Source organism: Bubalus bubalis, chromosome 2 (assembly GCF_019923935.1).
Source record: "Bubalus bubalis isolate 160015118507 breed Murrah chromosome 2, NDDB_SH_1, whole genome shotgun sequence".
NCBI classification, from domain to species: Eukaryota; Metazoa; Chordata; class Mammalia; order Artiodactyla; family Bovidae; genus Bubalus; species Bubalus bubalis.
Genome location: NC_059158.1, coordinates 899224 through 921798, shown reverse-complemented (window position 1 = coordinate 921798; position 22575 = coordinate 899224). Strand labels below are relative to the sequence as shown.

Here is a 22575-nt window from a genome sequence, read left to right as displayed (position 1 = left end):
TCAGGAGTACTGAGGAGAGGGTGACTTTTAAGCTGAAATCCTGATTTTTGTGAATCGGAACATTGTGGGAAACACGTTCAAACGTGAGTTTGATGAATGAGGTGGCCAGGCCACCGTCCCCCATTAGGAGGATGCTGTGAGTGCCAGGTGGTCCCTGGGACGCTGGACAGGCAGGCACTGAAGTCCTGGAGTGAAGGGGCAGACAGGTGCCAGTTCTGGGGGCCCATACTGAGGTGTGCCCCCCGCCCCCCACCCCTGCCGGCCATCGCCCCTCGTGGCATCCTCCCCACGGGCCCTGAACCGGATGCCTCCTGAACGCTCAGTGCCGCCCTCTGTGCGGCCGCCCCCCACCCAGGGGCTGGGCCCCCATCTTCCTCACAGCCTGTGCACCGGGGCCGGAATCCAGCTCAGAGAGTCCAGGGAGTCAGTGCCTCCCAGGCCTGGTCAGGGGGCCCCCTGCCGAGCCCCCCAGGCCTGTGGCTCCCCGCCCCCCATGTGTCACCTCTGGGTCTCCCACCCTGGGCCTAGGCGCTCCTGCCCCAGGCCCCCCCAGCCTCAGCCAGCCGCTGTCCCCAACACAGCTGGGCATCTGTGGTACCCAGGGCCGGCCGTGCAGGCTCTGGGCCCCTGGGCACGGGTTTTTCTGAGACCCTGACTGACCCAGAATGACTCCGTCTCCATCACTGAAAATGGCTGGGAGGTGGGGAGACCCCGGGACAGCCCCCTGGCTGCATGCCCCTCCATCCTGAGCCGCGGGCCGTGGGCTTGCTCAGGACGGAGTCTGAGGAAGCCCCCATGCCTGACAGCTCTTGGAGGCTCCCTGGAGTTTACTCTCAGAAGCCCTTCCCCAAATCAAATATCGGCCTGTTGAAGCTGTTTCCTGCGTAAAGTGTGGACGTCCCTGAGCCCGACAGGACATCTGCCGTGTCTGCCCACCCTCCCCGCCCTGCGTCCTCCACGCCCGGCACCTTGCGGGCCCCCGTGAATGCTTGCCGACCAGCAGGTCGAGTCCCCGGGCGGGCGCACAGAGGCCCACGCGGGGTTCCTAGCAGCCGTCTGCGGCGCTCCCACAGGAAGGCGTGTGGGAGCAGAGTGCGCCTGGAGGAGGAATGAACAGGGGTGCAGCCTCTCGTCCCGCCGCCAGCTGAACCGGCTGTGTGGCTTCAGACAGGTCACCCCGCCTCCCTGCTCTCAGCCGCTAGCCCACCTTCTAAATGAATGGAATTGAATGGCGGTACCTCGAAGTCCCTTCCAGCTATGAAAGTCTGTGGCTCTGACTAACAGAACTGGGATTAAATTCTCTCCACCCTCTACTCTCCCCTCCTGGAGAGGAGCTGACGTCTCCAGATACCAGGAGCCCTCGCCAGCTATGCCGTCAGCATCGTTGTCACGGTAAACCACAGTCCTCGAGCACGCACTCTGCCCCAGCCCCTGTTCCCGGCACTTTTCATGAAAGTGAAAAGCAAAAGTCGCTCAGTTGTGTCTGACTCTTTGCGACCCCATGGACTATGCAGTCCATGTAATTCTCCAGGTCAGAATACTGGAGTGGGTAGCCTTTCCCTTCACCAGGGGATCTTCCCAACCAAGGGATCAAACCTAATGTCTCCCACATTGCGGGCGGATTTTTTACCAGCTGAGCCACCAGGGATATTAACTAATTTAATCCTAAAAGCAGCCCTCTGAGGCCAGCACCATTTATTCTCATTTTTCTGAAGTGCTGAAAGATTAGGCAACTTTTCAAAAGTTATCCAGTGATTCCTGGAATGGGGGTCTAACCCAGGTGATCTGACTCCACGTCTGAGCCCCTCAACAAGCCTGGATTCTCCTTGTGGTTCCCACACTGGCGCTGGCAACCTCCCTGGAACCTGTTAAAGTATAGGTGTTCAGGCTGCGGGGTCAGCCTCACGGGGGCTGGTGGAGGCCCACAGGGTGCACAGGCCCCTTCTGGGTGACTCTGAGGCACCCAGATTTGCTTCGAGCAGCCAGCCTTCTCTCTGAGCGCCCAGCGCCATCGTGCCTATCAGGGTCCTCTGGGTCTTCACTCCCCGCTGTCCCCACGGGGTGGGTGGGGAGGGAATCGCTGCCCATCTGACAGTCACGACGCAAGCTTTCACGTGTTCAATGGTCATCAGCCGGGAACTGTGGGATGACTTTTCAAGGTCTGTCTTCACCGGTGAGGTCACTCCAGGAAGAGGCAGGCGGCGTGGAGGCCGTGACGAGGGAGGGACGAGAGGTCAGTCCTGCAGCTGTGCCGCCAGGGGGGCGGCCACCTCCCCGGCCCTGCAGGCGGGGCAGCAGGACGAGGCACTGCCCACTCAGCTCTCCTCCTCCGGGACGGCTCTGCCGCCTATGCCCGGTGGGCGCCCACCAGGCCCCCGGGTCACTGAGCATATGAGGGGTGCCTGTCTGAACTCAGGGGTGCTGTGACCACAGCAGGAGTGCCAGGGCCCTGCATGGACAAGTCGCGTGAAATACCTTGAGGGTATTCTGTGTTGAAATGAGAAGGTGCTGCGTTTGGGCATTCTAAGACATTGAAATAAGCTTCACTTTTCCCGTCTCCTTTTTCACTGTAGCTCATAGAAAAAGCTAAGTTGCATGTGTGGCTTGTATCATACTGCTGTTGGGGCAGCACTGTTTTAAGGAAACTGAGCTTGTAAGGAAAGTACAATCTGCATTTCCCTAATGCACATACCCTGCTGTGTTTATGGGGTTTATTTACCAGTGACAATGGTTATTGGGGTGGTGAGACTCACGCCTGCCATTCGCGGGCGCCCAGGACCAGCCCAGAAGCTGGATTCCAGAGGTCAGAGTCAGCCGAGGGGCAGGGCCAGGTGGTCAGGACGGGCTGGAGAGGAAGGTCACCGGGAAGTCAGGGCTGGCTTCTGTGAGGGAGCCACGGGCGGCCAGGGCGGCCGGCAGGTGGCCGTGGGTGTGGAGTCACTTCCTGCCCCGAGCCCACAGCTCCTGGCGGCCCCGCTGAGCCGGGAGCGGGTTTGGGTGGCTCGCAGGCCGTGCGCGTGGGAGCAGGTAATTGGAAGCACCTGGTCCAGGTAGGCGGCTGGGCGCCAGGAAGCAGCACTTCTGGGAAGCGTGTTGGGACAGTCTGGGAGCCTGGGCCGGGCCGCCAAGCCTGACTCCCGGGCTCCTGTCCCTCTCGGGGGCCCGACAGGGTGTTAAAGGCAAACAGTGCTGAGCAGAGACGCGGCGGCAGAGGCAGCCATGCCGCTGTTAAAGGCAAGCACGGAATTCCACTGCGGTGCTAACCCACCAGCGGAAGCTCCGGTCATCACAGGACTGCCTTCTCACCCCGAGTGCCTCTCACTGTGCGACTTGACTTCTCACGGCGGTGTTTCCCCTTTGTTGGGTTTGGGCTGAGCCTGTCCACAGAGTGGGGGGACACTGGGTCACTCCAGGCCAAGGCCTCACAAGGCCAGAGGAGGCCTTGCAGCTTCTGTTTTCTGAGGAGGTGGGGGCAGACCGGCCGGGAGGCCACGGAGGCAGGGCAGGTGCAGGACAGCGGGTGTGTCCAGCGCGAGTACCAGGCGGTCAGGCCACTTGGCCCACAGCCTGGGAGCAGGGCGGAGCCGCCGCCCCAGTCCTCCTGCTGCCGAACTCCGAGTCCTGAGCAGCTCGGGGCCAGGGTGCCATCCTTAGTTTTGCAACTTCCGTTGTGGTTCTTTCCTACACTGTTTACATGGTCATGTAACCTGATGCACCCACTCTGAATATGCTGTGCTGGGCAGGCACGTCTGGCTCTAGAATTTGCTCAGCTTAGTCTTCAGTCCTAAAAGCCCCACAGAATGATATTACGTATGGTTCAGTTCAGTTCAATTGCTCAGTCATGTCCGACTCTTTGCGACCCCATGGAATGCAGCACGCCAGGCCTCCCTGTCCATCACCAACTCCCAGGGTTTACTCAAACTCATGTCCATTGAGTCAGTAATGCCATCTAACCATCTCATCCTCTATCATGCCCTTCTCCTCCCACCTTCAATCTTTCCCAGCATCAGGGTCTTTTCCAATGAGTCAGTTCTTTGAATCAGGTGGCCAAAGGATTGGAGCTTCAGCTTCAGCACCAGTCCTTTCAATGAATATTTAGGACTGATTTCCTTTAGGGTTGACTGGTTGGATCTCCTTGCAGTCTGAGGTCTTCTCAAGAGTCTTCTTCAACACCACAGTTCAAAAGCATCAATTCTTAGGAGCTCAGCTTTCTTTATAATCCAACTGTCACATCTGTACCTGACTACTGGAAAAACCATAGCTTTGACTAGATGGACCTTTGCTGGCAAAGTAATGTCTCTGCTTTTTAATATGCTGGCTAGGTTGGTCATACCTTTTCTTCCAAGGAGCAAGTGTCTTTGGATTTCATGGCTGCAGTCACCATCTGCAGTGATTTTGGAGCCCAAGAAAAAAAAGTCTGTCACTGTTCCCATTGTTTCCCCATCTATTTGCCATATGAAGTGATGGGATTGGATGCCATGATCTTCATCTTTTGAATGTTGAGTTTTAAGCCAACTTTTTTGCTCTCCTCTTTCCGTTTCATCAAGAGGCTCCTTAGTTCTTCTCCACTTTCTGCCATGAGGGTTACGGAGGGCTAGAGAACGTCCAGTCCCACTGTTTGCTGCAGGAGACACCAGGTTCCCTGTCAGGCCGGGCCTCTGGGCCGAGGATGCAGACTGATCACGGCCGGGCTGCCCGGTGGCCACACTCCCCAGCCCGATGCTGGGAAGAGAGGGCAGGTGTGCCCCGGCGGGGAGTGTGGTGGTTCTGGAGAGAGTGTCTGGGGAGAACCTTGAGGGGGCAGCAGGCCCACCCTGTGCTTTTCTGCTCTTCCTCATGCGGTTCTGCAGCAAATAATAACGGTGGGAAAGGGGAGAGGCCTGGGGACGGGGTTGCCGGGGAATACGAGGGCCCCACAGGCAGGCAGGCATGCACGCTGACCGCCAGCAGCAGCGTCAGAGGAAAATACCGGGATCCAGAGGAACTACAGGCAGCACGGTGCAGTTCTGTTTGCCAGAAGCCACGGGGGACAGGTGAGCGTCCGTGGGCCAGGCACCGGCCCCGCAGCAGCGCAGCCGCACAGGCTGTCCCCGAGCTGTCGTGGCCGTTCGGCGCTCCGGCCGCAGAGCTGAGCGCTTGTGGTTCAGCCTGTGGCTCAGAAACCTCAAGTGTTTACTCTCTGGCCCTTTAAGGAAATGTTTGCAGATTCCACACTTGAAGGAAATAAATGAAATGAAATGGATGAAAGAGCTGAGCTGAAGTAGTCAGGAACGGCGTGGACAAGAGAAAATCACTCACGACGTTGCAGCCACACTAGAAAGAAAATTTAAATAAATGTTATTAGAAACAATCAAAGGAACAAGCAAAAGGAAATCAGATTAAAAAAATGTGGAAAAGAACAAGCATGAATGTGACCGGGCAGCACGCAACAGACCTGAGAGGAGGAGAGGCCCAACATGCACGTGGTTGCTGCGCCCGGGAAAACAGAGACGGAGCATCCTCGGAGAGCAGAGGAGAAACGGCTGTGTTACCTGGCTCTGCGTGTACAGAGAGCAGACGGCGCTCCAGACACACCGGGTCAGGGTGATTATCTAGGACTAGGGCGACCAGGCTGTGGTTCCCCCGCCTCGGACCTCGCAGGTCCGTGGGTGTGGCTGGAACAAACGCCAGGGCAGGGCACTCACTGCTGGCCCAGTCCATTTCAGAGCGTCGGTACCAGCGTTGAATGACCGTTCGTAGCGAGAGCTAGAGAGCCTTCTAAGTTTGTTCTATTATTTTGGTTTTTTTTTTTTAATTTATGATCTAATGATTTTTTTCCTGTCTAGTAAGTTTGTATCTTTAAAATGTCTAAAAGGCCCTTGATCAAAGGACTCGACAAGCCTCAGTATTTTTGCCCATGAAGAAATTACTAGATTGAGGTTTTGATTTTATGCCAAATGATTTTCTCAATGTAGTTATATTTGCTCCCCAGCTATATCAGAGTAAGGGGTGCTCCCCTGACCCTGGGGTAGCCTTCAACCTCCCCCTGTGGGTCCCACAAACATAAGACCCAGCCTCGCCCAGGACTCCTCGACGTCCTGATTCAAGCGAAGAACACCGGGCTGTCGTCATGGAGACAGCTACTGAATGAGCTTAAAGAAAATGCATGTGCCTAGTTCCACACTTAGAACACTCTATGGGGAATTTTATCTCCATTTTCCAAATGACTGATTTTCAGTAGAAATAGTTTGTGGGCTTTCTCCCCTGTTTTATATATATGTGTGTATGTATATGTATACCTGCGTGTGTATTTGTAAGCATGTGTGTATGTTTAGACCATTTCCATGACGGTGGCCCGTGAAGCACAGCACACAAGCGCAAGGCTGACATGGCAGCAGCCCACTGCACATAGTTAAACATAACCTTGATTAACGTGTCTCGTTATTCATGGATGACAGCTCGGTTAATAAGTGTCCGTGGCTTGGATACCAAGCCGGAGGTTAACGGCGAGGTGGAAGCAACCGTCGAACCCAGGTTCTGAAGACAAACACACCCCGCGCTCAGAGGGGCGTGTGCGGAATCGGGCCACTGGCCAGCGGTGCACCGTGGCTGTTCTCCACTGGCCCAGGGGGAGCCGCCCGAGCCCCGTGCCCAGGGAGGCGGGGCCCCTCCCCGGACTTCCGCGTCCGTGACCTGAACAGCCAACAAGCAGGCGTGGGAGAGGAGGGCTTTAGGGTTCTTTTTTTTTTTTTGAAAATTTTTTAAATCAAAGTTTTATTCTGACTTCTGTAATCAGATTTGTAAAACAGCTAGGTTAATTGTATGGTTATAAGAAAACACACTTCCAGATGGAGCGAATATCTATAACCATCTAGACTTGGCCCTCCGATGTCAGTGACCTGGGTCAGGTCTCCCCGGCTCCATGTGCCGTGAGACGCGGCTGGACAGCTGAAGGGTCCATTTGCCATCGAGGGACGGCTCTCTGCGGAGGAATTTCAAGCCTTGGTGCGCCCCTGCACCGGCCGTCTTTCCTCCCCGTGGGACAGGTGAAAAAGTGAGGAGCAGGCGAAGTTTTCGTTTGCCCTGGTGATCAGGTCAGGGCGGAGGTGGTGAGTGTGTGAGTACGTCTGTTGTATCCTCATGGGGCCCTCGTACCTGGAGAGGTGGGGCTGGACCCTGATGTCTGAAGCCTGTCCCCTCTGGAGCATTTCTGTGTCGGAAGCCACGGGCCGATCACGGGTCACCCCTCCTGCCCGTGATCAGGAAGGCATGTGGAGGTGGACCCTGCTCAGCCGCGCCGTCCGTCCAGGGAGAAGTGGACCAGGTCACCATGCCCAGCTGTGTGCAGAGGCCGGGCCATCGCTTCCCACTCAGGGGCCTGTGTGTCGGGCTGGGCGAGCATCCCCGCAGGCTGCCCGCCGCGACCTGGGGGCAGAGCGCTGACTGCGGCCACTCCAGACATGAGCTTGCTCGCCCGCTGACCCGGGTGTCACCCGGCCCCCGTCACCAGTCAAGGACCATCTGCTATACTCAGTGGAAGTTCAGACAAAGCCCTTTCCCTCTGTTAAGACCAGTAAACTGCTCAGGAATAACAAATAAATCTGGAGTTGTATATCCTTTCCCTTCCCATTCCCAGACTGCAGTCTGGGACAGTATGAACTTCACAGGAAATGCCTAGAAGTTGGCAGGTCAGAGGCCGCGGACGGTCTGATGGAAAAGAAGAGGGCAGATTCTTGGCGTTCGGTCCAGCAAAGGGAGAGGCTCCTGGTGACCCCAGGTTCCCGGCGGGAACGAGCCCGCCCCGGGGCCGGTACCCACGCTTCACGTGGCCAGCCCCGGCCAGTCACCGTGTGCTCTCCTTTTGTTTTTAGCTGTCCTCACTTTCTTTCACATGGTTCAAAATATGATTTTTTTCAAAACCATTTGAGCCCCAACATAGTGTTCAAAAGAAATAAAATAAGCCGAGCAGTCCTGAAAGACCCATTTGAAATGTTATTTTTAGAATGGAAATTTGAGTAAAACACACTTAAGTGTATACACTAATCCCTCAGAAAAACGTTCAAATAGAAATTCTAGCCAGAAGCATAATTTGATTTTTCCTAAAAACTTTGAAAGTATTTTGAAGAAAGTGTGTGTGCGTGTGCGTGTGTGTGCTTACCTGCATCTGTGCCCCGCTCGTGTGTTTGGGAGGCGGATGGCCCCTTCATCGGGGAGGAAGCCAGCGTTGGAGCCACCTCCCCAGGGACACCCGGGAGACCGCTGCGTCTGGGTGCAGAGAGAGGGCTCCCAGGCCGCGGGAGGAGGGCAGGCAGGCCGGGAGGCTCCTGCAAGAGACACCAGGAGGGCCCGACCTGCGCAGGTGCCCACGATCAGGGTGCCCCCGAGGGGCGGACAGCCAGGGTGCGGGGCCCCAGCCCGACACCGCGGGGGCCACTGAGGCACAAGCTTCCCAGGCCAGGCGTGCCATCATGACGAAGAGAAGAGCTTGCATTCTGTGCCTTTTTAAAACCGGTCAAGCTCTATTATTAATATAACTCATGTAAAATTTTTGAAGTGTTACAACTGGGACTCCCCTTGTGCTCCAGTGGCTAAGACTCTGAACTCCTAATGCAGGGGGCGCAGGTTCAATCCTTGATCAGGGAAAAGACCCCACATGTCTCACATAAGACACAGTGCAGCCAAATAAATAAAAATAAAATTTTAAAAAGTCTTGCAGCTGAGTTCATTAACTATAATACAACATGCAACCGCCAGTCTTTCTGCAGTCTGGCCGTGAACAAAGCCCTCTCCTGCAGGACGACTCATCTGGCGTCTCACTGTGTCCCTGACGCCGGCTGTCTCCATCACCCTGCTTACCGCCACATGAGCTGCAGCGCCACGGCGTGTGAAGTGGCCAGAAGTCTCCTCTTCCGTAGGACAAAAATATGATTGAAGACGGTCTGGAAGTAGACCCAAAATGCAAAATAGTCGTGAGAAAAAAGTTCGAGCACAGGAGATATAACCACGATTGTATTTTTTAGAAGGCTACCGTAAATTCAGATGGGTAAAGAAGAATTGAACTTTGTTGATTGCATCTTCTAAAAGAAAATTAGCTGCTCTGTTGACCTCAGAAATGTATTTGTCAGCTTATCTAACAGCAGCCAGGGAGACACCAACCAACAGTTTTTCTTTCAATGTGAAAGCAGAAGTTCAGTGTACCTGCCAGTGGGCTCTGTGTTCTAAGGGGCGCCTACTGCTTTTACCTACTTTATTTAAAATGGGGGTCCCTGGTGCACTGGGACAACCCAGAGGGTTGGGATGGGGAGGGAGGTGGGAAGGGGCTTCGGGACAGGGGGACACATGTACGCCCGTGGCTGATTCATGTCAGTGTATGGCAAAACCCACAATATTATAAAGTAATTAGCCTCCAATTAAAATAAATTAATAAGTTAAAAAAAAACACGTGGGGGCGAGTGATGAAAGCATTTTATTGAGGTTGATTTCTGCTTTCTTGGTTTCAGGTGTGCAGCAAGGCGGTTCAGTTACGCACGTGCGTGGATGTGTGTGTGTGTCGGGCTTCCCGGGGGCTCAGTGTGAGGGTTGTCGGCGTGGCCCGGTGGGGGTGCGTGTGCTGCCCTGACCGTCTCGAGGGCATCGTGCAGCTCTCACCTGCTCCGCCTCTCTCCCCAGGCCATGTGGCTCATGCTGCAGAAGGACGAGCCCGAGGACTTCGTCATCGCCACGGGGGAGGTCCACAGCGTGCGGGAGTTCGTGGAGAAGTCGTTTCTGCACATCGGGAAGACCATCGTGTGAGTAGGCCCCACGGGCGCCCCTCTGCCTGCCTGCAGTCTGTCTCTCCCCTGCCCTTCTAGAGCAGGAAGCAGATGCTTTGTCCCGCTGGCACCACCTAAGCTCAGTCTTTCAGAAGTTTATCTTTTTAATTTTTAAATATGATTTTAAGCTCTTTAATTTTTTAACTTCAAGTTTTGTATCGTGGTTGATGCATGCTTTACTGGATTTTACTGTCACTAATTCCTCTAAACAGAGCAATGTGAGAACATTATACAGTCTCTGTTTTTAATACTTTCACTATATATTTAAAATTTTTGAAACCACAAAAATTTACAGGTCAATTTCAAATGTACTACCAGCAAAACCCTTTTCTCTGAAGCACTGAGAGTGGGCTGCTGACCCGAGGCCCCATCCCCGTGGACTCCGTGTGCTTTCCCCATGACCAGTGACACTGTCGAACGTGGGTGCAGGGCGGCCAGGAGATCCCACTGGTGTGTGAGCAGCGTCCGGTTGTGGGTCTCGCTGAGGTCCTCAGCTCAGCCAGCACTACCCCTTATACCAGAACAGTCCACACGCTTCATCCACTTGTTAATTACACAAATCTTGAAGTCAGATTTTTGTTGGAAGATTTAGGGGCAGTCCTATAGATGGAGAAGGCAATGGCACCCCACTCCAGTACTCTTGCCTGGAGAATCCCAGGGACGGGGGAGCCCGGGGGGCAGCCGTCTATGGGGTCGCACAGAGTCGGACACGACTGAAGCGACTTAGCAGCAGCAGCAGCACTATAGATGGAAGCCTCTTTTTCCGTGATTGTTTTATTGAGGAGGGTATGTGCAACGTGCACGCATGCCTGGTCTCCCAGTCGTGTCTGACACTGGGACCCCATGGACTGTGGCTCACCAGGCTCCTCTGTTGATGGGATTCTCCAGGCGAGAATACTGGAGTGGGTAGCCATGCCCTTTTCCAGGGGATCTTCCCAACCCAGGGATCGAACCCCATGTTTCTTGTGTCTCCTGCACTGGCGGGTGGGTTCTTTACCACCAGCGCCACCTGGGAAGCCCGTGTATGGCGTAGTGTCTCCCATTTCCGTCGTGTGGGGCCACGAGTCAGGGGCATTCAGTGCACTCACAGTCGATGCGACTAACAGCACCGTCCCCAGAGCCCGCCGCCTCCCCAGCCGGAAGCTCCGTCTCCATTAAACACCTGCTCTGCACCCCTCCCCCAGCCCCAGCAACAGAAGCTCCGCTTCAGTCTCTGCGTTGGGGGCCCCAGGGGCCTCGTGTATTGGGATGACAGTTTCTGTCCTTCTGCGACAGGCTCGTCTCACTGAACCTGATGTCCTCAAGGTCCGTCCCTGTTGTAACGTGCGTCAGCATGTCACTCCTTTTTAAGGCTGAGTAATATTCCGTTGTGCGGTTGGACCACGCGTTGTAACAGCTGGGTTGCTCCTCTTCAGCTATTGTGAGCTGTGCTGCTGTGAACATACAAGTATCTGAGTCCCTGCTTTCAGTTCTTTGGGGGTAAAAGCCTAAAGAGTAGAATTTCTGGGTCTTATGGTAACTCTGTGTTTAACTTCTTGAGGATCTGCCAAATACTTTCCCAAGGCTTAGTTTTAAAATATAAGAAAGGACTTCCACGTCTAACTATGATGGAATAACAGAAATTCGGTTAAACCTCTACCTTGAAAAACTAGGAGACTATGAAATATATAGAACAACTTTTGGACAACGGGCAGTGCAGGACCATGGGCCCTGGTAGGAAAGGAACCAGCGAGGTGAGCCCTGAAATGACCCGGCTGGAGGCATGGCCTCCACCTGGGAGGGAGGAAGAGGCGCGCCTGCAGAGAAGTCGGAGGTCAGGGCTCAGAGTCTGGGGCTGTGGATGGTGTGGACGAGTTCTAGAAAGGTGCGATCTGCAAGGAGCTCCAGAAATGTGCGTCAGGATCCCCCTGAGCTCCTGCCAAACACGAGGAGACTCCACAGGCTTGGACAGGAAACTACCCGGGCATGGGACTGAAGGCTTCTCTGGGCGTTCCTGAGGCCGGGAGGCTCGCGAGCTGCAGCCGCCACCGAGCCACCTCACTTGTCGCTCAGAGGACGGAGTGAGTCCCCAGAAGGCCCGAGCTCGGAGGTGGGGTGACCCTGAGTGGAGGCTCCTCTAGGGCCAGGCCAGCGGAGCTGACGCACGGACTTCCAGGGCTCACAAGTCACTGACCCGCCAGCCACTGCAGAGCCCTGTGTTCTTCAGAGAAAGACAGTAAAGTCTAGACTCAGAAGCATAATTTTCTTAACGTTCAGCATTCAACCAAAAATTAGCAGGAGTGTCACGATGTGGGAGATGAGACAAAACCAAGAGGAAAATCCATCAACAAAAACAGACTGACGAATTATAAAGACAGTGGTATGAGCTCACAGGGAACATGAAGTAGCCACTGTAACGGTCAAATGTATTAAGAAAAACATGAGTATAGTGAGGAGAGATAAGGAAATATATGTATTTTTTATAAGAGCCAAATGCAACCTTTAGAGATGAAAAATAAAGTATCTGAAACGAAACCTCACTGTTGGCATTGAGAACAGAGTAGACACTGCAGGAGAAAAGCTAGTAAACTTATGTATGTTGTACTAGAAATAATCCAAAATGAAGCACAGGAAGAAACAGACTGGAAGGAAAAAACTGAGTTTGATTTGATTAACCTGTGAGACAAAATCAAACAACCTAATGTGTATAATCAGAGTCTTGGGGAAAAAGTGGGGAGAGGGCACAGGAAAAGAATTAAATAACAGCCCCAAGTTTCCCAAATTACTGAAAATAAATGCTAAAGAGAAAACTTTAAAAGTAGAATTATTATTAAAAGTAGAGGGGAACAAAAATAAGAAAGCTTTGGTATCAGAAATATGCAAGGCAAGAAGACCTTGTAGCAGCATCCTTAAATTGCAGGAAGAAACCTAAGCCTCGAGGTCTGTGCCCGGGGACACCATCTCGGAAACGGAGGCGAGTTAAAGACTTTCCAGATAGGCGGAGGTTGGGAGGGTTCGTCACCAGCAAAACATTTAGATGGAAGGAAAACAGAAGAATGAAGAACAGGAGAAGTAGCCAAAATGTGGGAAAATATAAGTTTTTCCCCTCACTTTAAAATTTCTTTGAAAAGTAATTGACTGTTGAAAGCACAAATAACAGCAGTCCGTTTGTGGCGTCTGATACGTATAGAAATAAACTGTGCAATAGCAGTAGCGAGAGTGGGGACAGGGCGGAAGCATCGCCTCATTACGTGGTTGTAAGATTCTGACACCAGCTGGGAATTGGCATGAAATTATTTGAAGACAGACTGCAATTAGTTAAAGTATGTGCTGCACACTCTGGAGAAACTACTAAAACAAAACAAAATGAAAACTAGCCACAAGCCAATGCTGGAGTCAAAATGCAAGGAAACAACTCATCTAAAAGAAGCTGGAAAAGAGGGGGTGAGAGCAAACAGCAGACGGGGCTGATAGGAAGCAAACACTAAGTACATGATAATTACACCCATTGTAAATGCCCTAAATTCTCTAATCAAAAGAGCGATAAAGTTGGACTTGATGAAAAAGCAATATGCTACTGACATGAGACACATTTTATATATAAACATATAGATAGTTTAAATGTAAAAAGATAAAAAAAAACATCCAGATACTACCCATAAGGAAACTGGAGTGGCTGTATTTATATGGGATGAAATAGACTTCATTTACTTAGAAGGAATAAAGAGCCCTTTCGTATTTTAAAGGGGTTGATTCTTCATAAAGACATAACGATTTTAAATGTACATACACCGAGTTATAGGTACTTAAGAATACTGACAGAATCGATAGGAAAAAAGACAACTTCATGTCTGTGTACTCCGGCACTCCTTTCTTTGTAACTGCGGTGCAAGTCGACAGAAAGTCTCTGCAGATACAGAAGAAAACTTCCTTGACCTAACTGGTATTTCTGGAGCTTACCGCCTGACACGCTTCTCAATAACTCACAGGTCAAAAAAGGAAATCACAAGGGAAATTAGAATATATTATGAATTAAATGAAAATGAAAGCAGCATACCAGAATTTGTGGGGTGCTGCCGAAGCAGTGCTTAGAGAGGAGCGTGTGGCTGTGAACACTGATGTTAAAACGCAAGAAAGAGCCCAAACCAGTTATCCCAGCTTCCATCTTAAGAAGCTTGACAAAGAACAGCACATTAAACCCAGCACAAACAGAAAGAAGAAAACGACAGAGATAAAAATAGAGATCAATGAAGTAGAAAACAGGAAAATAATGGGGAAAATCATACAACCAAAACGTGGATAAACCTCTATCCAGGAAAAAAAGAGATGACAAATTATACGTAGTAGAAATAAAAGAGTTATCATCCCTACAAGTCCTCCAGATGTTGACAGAATGGTAAGGAAATACTATGAACAGATTTTTGCCAATGACTTTTTCAAATTAGAGAAAATGGGCAAATTGCATGAAAGACACAAATTGCCAAACCTGATTCAAAAAATCTATAAATTGTAGTAGTTCTATGTGTATTTAAAAAACTGAATTTTTACTGTTTAACGAAGAAAACACTCCCTTCCTTCCTAACACTCACTTAGAAGAGAGAATACTTCCTAACTCATTTCATGAGGCCAATATTACCCTGATGCTAAAAATAAAAATGTTACATGAAAAGAAAAATACTGACTAGTATTTCCAGTGAGCATAGAAACCAAAAATAGTAACAGAATATTAGCAAATCGAAATTATCCATATATAAAAAGTTGGTACACCACGGCAGAGTGGGGTTTATTTTAGGAATGCAAGGCTGGTTTAACATTTGAAAATTAACATAATTCAACATATTAAGAAAACAAAGAAGCCGTATTTTTTTTTCAATAGAGGCAGAAAAGACATTTGATAAAATTTAACAACTATTATTTTTAAAAATTAATATCAACACACTAGAAATTGAAGGAAATTTCCTCAAGCTGATAGATGGTCTTTGAGAAAAACCAACAGTTAACATCATAGTTAATGTGGAGACACTGAATGCTTTTCTTCTAAAAGTGGGGCTCAGGGCAAGGCTGTCTGCTTTTGTCAAACCATTTCCACATTGTCCTGGATCTTAGCCACAAGAAAAAAAAGAAAAAGGAATGAAAGAAAGATGTGTATCTATCTTATTCACAGATAGCTTGATGGAGTACATAGGAAACATAAGTAATTACCCAAAAAGCCAGGAAAACTAACAAGTGCATTTAGCAACATCACAGGATACAAGAGCTATATACAGAAGTCAACTGTATTTCTGTGTACTGCCATTCAACAACTGGGAATTGAATTTTTAAAAAAAAAAAAGCACAATACCATTTAGAGTAGAATCCGAAAAATGAAATAGAGATGAACTTAATAAAGTACATGAAAGACATGCACACTGAAACCTGAAAGACATTCACACTGAAACCTAAAAGACATCGATGGGAGAAATTAGAAAAGTGCTAAGTGGGGAGGTGTGCCTTGTGCGTGGACTGCAGGGCCTGGGAAGACGCAGTTCTCCTGGGATCAGTCTGCAGATTCAGTGCGTTTCTCCCACTTTGGAAATGGCATCTTGTGTTCAGCCTTCTGTCCCTGGTCCCCTGGGCTAACGCCTTTTTTAAAATACCTAGCACAGACCTGCATACACTGAGACTTCTGTAGAGAGGAAATGCCTTAGAAAAGTGTCTGTGTCCAGTTCATCTGGATATTACAACCCCTCCTGGAGAATCACCAGTGAAGAGTCTGGGTGACGTTGTTTAACCCAGCGCTTCTTAAGATGACCCTGTATTGGAATCCTACTTGAACAACAGAGCCGCGTGGACTGCCAGCTGGGAGTGCCCTCTGTCCCTCGGAGCCCCGCCGCAGCCTGCATCCCCATCCCCAGAGGCGGCAGGAAGGCCCGGCATAGTCTCGCTAGAACCTGCGGCAGATCTCAGGAGGGGCCTTCACGTCGTTCCAGATGACAGACCAAGCCACCAGCCGAGGCTTCAGTGGTATTCAGCATCGCCTTTCCCCCCCGAGGCTTCAGTGGTACTCAGCATCGCCTTTGAGTGTCGCGTACGGTTTTGGCGAAACCAAAACATTTTCCCGAATCTCCCAGGAAGAGAGCGGGTGTGAGGTGCCGATGGCCCGAGACACCGGAGCACCGCCCTGCGCCCCCAGCCGAGCCTCCTGCCCGGCGGCCACCTGCACCCAGAGTCCGCGTGGCCGGGCGTGGGAACAGAGCGCCAGCGATGTGCGCTCCCACAGCACGGCTGAGACAGAATTCCTTCTCAGGGCCAGATAATGAAATCACGATGGCTCTCTGAACGCTGTCTGCAAGTTGCATTCAATTGTTTGTTTTCTTTCCAATTTCCTTCCCTGGATTGTCTCCGGGCCCCACGAGCAGCATTCCAATCTCAGCTGGAGCAGGCCGGAGAGTCGGGACCGCTCCGGGCCGGCCCCGCTGCAGCTGGCCTTCTGACGGGCCGACCAGGCCTCCTTGGGAACGGATTCCGAGTAGTCAGACGCCAGGCAGCGATGGGCAAGGGAAACACCGACCTGGAGCTGGGCCTGGAGGGCCCCTTCCCCGTCGCCACTGGCTCCCTCTCCCAGGACTCTCAGCACGCAGTGTGCCGTGGCGTCGGATGAGGGGCTCCACGCGCAGCCCCAGGCCTGGCCCCCGCTCCACCCCCCCTCCCCGCCCACCCCGAGATGAGGTGAGGGCCTGCCTCTCAGGGAGGGGAGCAGGTGAAACGTGTCAGCACGCGGGACGCGCCACAGCGGGCTGGAGCCTCGGGTGCTCTGCCGTTTTTGCTGTTCGTGAGGAAACGGTGTTGATGGAAAGTGACATTTGTCTACAGTGAATGCTAGGGACAGCAAAGCATGAAACCAGTAAGATCGGGCAACTGATGCTATGTCTGGAACTCCAAACAGTCGAGTCCCACCAACGCCTCACATTCATGTGACCAGGAGGAGCCTACGGGCGTTCTCAGCAGAGAGGCGGGCAGGGAAGGAGAGGACAGGCCCTCAGCTCCGGCCCCGGGGGGCTGTGGTTGTGATGAGAACACCCCTGCTCTCCAGGAGTAACTCACCTACCATCAGAGTTAGGGCATCTTTCGGCTGGCCTGTCTCCCGTGGAGCACAAGTCCTCCAATGCTAACTATTGAGAAGCACGTGGGGATCCGGTAGGTCTGGGCGGGGCCTGAGCATCTAACGGGACCCCCGGGATGCCAGATGTGGGGGATGCTGGCCCCTGGACCCCACTCTGAGCAGCAGAGCCTGGGAGATCACAGAACCTCAGGCCCGAGGTGGACCCGACAGTCGCCACATCCGAGCCATCGCCCCTTCTGACCGCGATCTTAGGTCACCTGGGACTTTACCCTCCCTGGCGGACTGGGCATTCTCTGCTCGAGGCCGAACCTGCTTTGGGTCCTTTCTGAACCTTGCATCCTGCCCTGCACAGTGGCAGTTGGTAAATAAATCAACATTTTCATAAGTCGGTAACGGAAAACGAATATTTGGAAGTTGAGAGTTTGATTGTGTGTCTGTGTGTGTGGCATGCAGGGTGAGAATGAGGGCAGATTGCTGTAAAATGAAAAGCCTAGACTCTCTAGGTTTTTCCATGAGGACTGTCGTCCAGGGAGCACCTGCAACCGGCTTGGTTCCTTCTCTCTTTCTTTCTGCCCTCATGCCTCCAGGGATCACTTAAGTGAAGTTGAATTGAACAGACATTGGACTGAGTTTATTATCTGATAAATTGAGATAGAAGAAATTCTCTGAACACCCCATTCCTGCCTTCAGTGACTTTGGATTGCTCTTGGGGGGACATAGAGTTCTGAACAGCTGGAGGCATCCCTACCTGTTTTTTTTTTCCCAAAGTAGGAAAGAGATTGACCAAGAACTGATGGGGGTCTCCAAAGTGCAAGAGCCAGGGGGTCCAGAACCCTGGTCTCGAAAGTGAGAGGAGAGCCAGGCTTTGATGGAAGTCTCCTGGGAGCCCAAGAAACATGTCGGTCATCTCTGAACTGATGGGGACTCGATTCCACAGTTGTGTAGAAGTCAAGTTCTTCCAGCCACTTAATTTATATAGTAGTTCCCTTACCTCAAAACATTTAATGGCAATCTGTCAAAAACAGCCTTGGAAATTGGAGAAAATCCAGGAGCTCATCTTTTGGGAAACACTTCACGTGCTTTCCTGTAATACTTTGCCTTTAAAACATTTGGCCCTTGGATCCCAAGAGAAGGTGAAGGTTTGTAAACCCAAGACCAGCATCCCCGTTTGTAGCAGACTTCAGGTGATTATGCTTCCAGACTGTAGAAAGGGGAGCAAAAATTCCACCCATAGAATCACGTTCTATGTCAAGAATTCCATAGAATCATCTTCTATGTCGTTATTTTTTAATTCACTTGCATTTTCTTTCTTAACTACCAGACTTATATATTTGTTTTGCATGAAAACATTGTGCAGGAGACTAATTACATTCATTAGAAGAGATAAGAACAGGAAGGCAGATGTGTTGGCGTTTTCATTTTAAATACAATGCTGGGAGCTGGAACATAAGTGAAAAAAAAAAGGCAAGGGGACATAAGAGAATATGCAGGCAAATGAGTCATCTGGATCATCTCCATGCCCTCGACTTCATTGTTAAGGAAGGTAGTGCATGTTTCAAGAAAATTATCCATATTCTTTGGTGATTTGCAAATGTATCACGGGTCTCTTGTGTCAGGATTGAGTTTTTAAATACCCTTTTAATTCAAACTCCATATTGCTTTAAATAAACCTCCAAGGTTCTTATTAGAGTGAATAGTATAGAAAAAGTGAATACCCTTCGCTCTACAGTGGAGGCAACTTCACGTCTTTTTTTCTAAAACTAAGTACACATTTTGTTTATGTTTGCTTATGGAATAAAGTTTGACGTTTTATTGACATTGTCTTAAACTCCAAAAGTTGTGAGGGATGAAATATATAAATTCTTTTTTTTTTTCAATGTGTGTAGTATTCATGCTAATAAAACCAAGCCATACACGTAATCCAGGTCAGAGCAGTGCTCCTCGTGTGTGAGTGTGTATCTGTGTGCAGTGCATGTAGTTACGAGTCTGTGTGTGTGTGTGTGTGTGTATCTGTGTGGGTATATGTGTATCTATGTGAATGCGTGAGAGTGTGTATATGTGTGTGTCTATATGTGTATCTATGTGCCTGTTTGTATATATGTGTATCTGTGTGTCTGAGTGTACGTGTATCTATATGTGTGCGTGTGTATATGTGTATCTGTGTGTCTGTGTCTGTGTGTGTATCTATGCGTCTGTGAGTGTTCATGTGTATATATGTGTCTATGTGCGTGTGTGTGCATGCGTGTGTGTGTGTGTGTGTATGTGCCTGTGTGTGTACACGTGTGCATTTGGAGGAGGCTGTGTTCTCGGGGTTGTTGTTGGTGTTAAGTCTTGACTCTTGCTTCCCTGTCCCCTTATTACTTATTAAGTAATAAGTAATGTGAAAAGGAAGCGCTTTTCTCTTGCTCTCGAAGTGATGCATAAACCAAACAGGCCAATACTTGTCTTGACTAATTTTCTGTCATTAATCTTGTTAAATTTTGAGAGGAGAGTTGTAGGAACAGCCTGCAACCATGAGAAAACCACCGCGTGCTGCTGTGGGGGGGGCGGCGTTTCGCCAGTGGGAATATTTATCATAGTTTGCGGTATCATATCTATATTTTCAGTCAAAACAACAAGGGCAAACCTTATTATACGTTTAAAAAGAAACTCATTTCTAAACGCCTCCTGGCTGAGATAACAAGTGTTTTGTGTTCGTGCACATTCTTCCCCTAATTAGGGATTGTTTCTTGGGGCAGGGGATGGGGCCGGGGGAGGTGTGGTGTGGGTTGGTGTGTGAGGCTTCTGGCCCCTGGGCTCAGAGGACGCAGAGGGGACTGCAGGAAGGTGGGGTTGGGGGGTGTCCCAGGAGCGAGCCCGTGTCCCATGTCTGAGTCTCAGGGCCCCAGGAGCGAGCCCGTGTCCAGGTGTCAGGGCCCCAGGAGCGATCCCGTGTCCTGTGGCCGGGTGTCAGGGCCCCAGGAGCGAGCCCGTGTCCCATGTCTGGGTGTCAGGGCCCCAGGAGTGAGCCCGTGTCCAGGTGTCAGGGCCCCAGGAGTGAGCCCGTGTCCCATGGCCGGGTGTCAGGGCCCCAGGAGCGAGCCTGTGTCCTGTGGCCGGGTGTCAGGGCCCCAGGAGCGAGCCCGTGTCCCGTGGCCAGGTGTCAGGCCCCCAGGAGCGAGCCCGTGTCCCATGTCTGGGTGTCAGGGCCCCAGGAGCGAGCCTGTGTCCCGTGTCCGGGTGTCAGGCCCCCAGGAGCAAGCCCGTGTCCCATGTCTAGGTGTCAGGGCCCCAGGAGCGAGCCCGTGTCCAGGTGTTAGGGCCCCAGGAGTGAGCCCAAGTCCGGGTGTCAGGGCCCCAGGAGTGAGCCCATGTCCGGGTGTCAGGGCCCCAGGAGCGAGCCCGTGTCCGGGTGTCAGGGCCCCAGGAGCAAGCCCATGTCCTGTGTCCGGGTGTCAGGGCCCCAGGAGTGAGCCCGTGTCCAGGTGTCAGGGCCCCAGGAGCGAGCCCGTGTCCCGTGGCCGGGTGTCAGGGCCCCAGGAGCGAGCCCGTGTCCTGTGGCTGGGTGTCAGGGCCCCAGGAGCGAGCCCGTGTCCCGTGGCTGGGTGTCAGGACCCCAGGAGCGAGCCCGTGTCCCGTGGCCGGGTGTCTGCTGTGAGCCCTCCTGTTGTACGTGCTGAACCTTGACTGTGTCCAGTTGCTCTGTGGGAAAACCCCACCCTTCCAGTGTGTCGCTTCTGATGAAGTTTCTTCAGCTGTATGTTAGGGTTCTACTTGAGCGGAGTCAGGCAAAGGAACGTCCGGGGTCTGCCTTCTTTCTCTGGAAGGTTCTGCACGTTAGCGCATGTTTGGGGCCGCGCTGGCCCACGTCTCCTCTCAGCAGCCCCGCCCCGAGCTCTAGCTCCCCGCGGTGGCCTGCGGCTGCCCTCTCTGACATCCACACCGTCTAGCCAAGTTGAGTGAACTCTCAGACGCTGAGGGGTGGAGATAGCGTCACTTGGCGTCTTCCGTGGAGCTGGGAGAGAAGTGGGCGTGGGTTGGGCCCCTTGAGAACTTGGAGGAGACACTCTGAGCAGACCCGAGCCTCCTCCCTAAGTGTCCGTGTGGAGACTGGACCCTGCTTACCAGCCTCCACTCACTGCTGAGACGGAATCTCCTCACTTAAGAAAGCTAAGCCCTCATTTTGTGTTTATATGAACTTCTGAGATACTTAGGGTTTTAACCCATTTTAAAAAATAAACAAAATATAACAGCTTAAGCGATATGAGCTTCGACTGAAGTGGCAGGTGTTTGAATGAGCAGTGCGCGCAGCTCTGATGCTGTCTGCCTTGGAGGCCGGGGCAGCCCTCGCTAACTCTCACAGACGGTTGATGCAATCCTCTGGATAGCAGGTCAGTTACGTTCTTTAACTAGGGATCCATCAGATCTCAGAGTGACTGCTGCCTCTGTAAGTTACCTGATGAAACGGGCTTTGACCTGAACACAGAGCAGGTGCTCCACCCACGTGCTCCCAGCATGTTTTCTTCTTCCTTTTTACTCTCAGAGACAAACTCACCCAAAATAACCAAGACTGTTGCTTGCCCTTGAGAAGCGCAGGCTTTAATGCAGTGATAAGGAGAAGCCATTATTTACAAATCTATGCAAACAGATGTGGGTATCACGCAAGCCTGTTCTATCATCACTTCTGAAGTAACAGCCGCATGACCGAGATTGGAGTGATGTCGGCAGGGAGGTGGGGTCACTGCTGGAGACGAGGCTGGGAGCTCCGAGGAGGAGGGCCCCCATGTGGTGGAGAGGCCTGAGAACCGGCGCGGAGGCCGCTCAGTCGCCCAGCCGTGGCCGGGACCAGCCTGGCTGCTACGGGCAGGTGGGCAGTGGTGGGGAGGGGCAAGGACTGGGGCTCCGCGCCCATCTGCGGGGTCTTGGCTGGGAGACTTTCCTGGGGCCCTGCCCGGCCGTAGCTGCTCCTGCCGGGTGCCGCCTGGTCCTCTGACCCTGCCGCTCTTCTGCTGCCCTGTGTGGCCGCCAGGCTAGAGGCCCCTGGAGGACAGAGACCTGGGCCCTCAGCCCGGCTCAGCTCAGTGCCCGGCACCCCGCGGCGAGGACAAGGGGGTGGGGGGCAGACGAGCAATCTTGGCCGGGAGTGGAGGAGCTGCTGGGGACGCCCAGGGGCTCAAGGCTCTCCCCTCCCAACCACCACCCACCTGCCCATCAGGCCGCTGCCCAGGTGCTTCCTCCTGGGAGGCTGGAGGAGCCCCAGCCACAGCCTCTGTGCGTGGACAGGCCGCCCCAGCTGAGTCTGATACAAGTAACACAGGTAGATAAGAGCCGTGTGAAGACGACGCAGGTGCCCGCGGTGCACGGCGAGGCCTCCGGGGCTCTGAGTGTTCCTCCGCTCTCAGCTCACGCTGCGGGGGCCGCCCCTGGTCTCTCTAGCTTCATCTCTTGAGCCACCTCATTCGGCCTCGTTAGGCTGGACCACACGGGCCCTGTCCACGGAGCTAATCACCCCCGTCAGAGGTCCTGCAGATGAAGCTGACAGAGGACAGTGTGAAAGGAGACTGTTCTCCATTTAACAGTTGCCAGTGATACTCGTGAGAGTTCCTTCGACGCAAGGAGGTCCAACCAGTCCATCCCAAAGATCAGTCCTGAATACTCATTGGAAGGACTGATGCTGAAGCTGAAGCCCCAATACTTTGGCCACCTGATGTGAAGAGCTGACTC

At 52.2% G+C, this 22575-nt stretch overlaps 1 protein-coding gene across 2 annotated transcripts in view; it reads left to right on the top strand.

Moving 5' to 3' along the window:
* The window catches only part of GMDS (GDP-mannose 4,6-dehydratase), a 411761-nt gene that overhangs the window by 326637 nt on the left and 62549 nt on the right, over positions 1-22575 (top strand). For both annotated transcript variants that reach the window (XM_045162304.1, XM_045162305.1), the window contains exon 5: positions 9649-9767. In XM_045162304.1, the coding sequence (XP_045018239.1) occupies positions 9649-9767 (119 nt within the window). The remainder of the gene's footprint in view (positions 1-9648; positions 9768-22575) is intronic.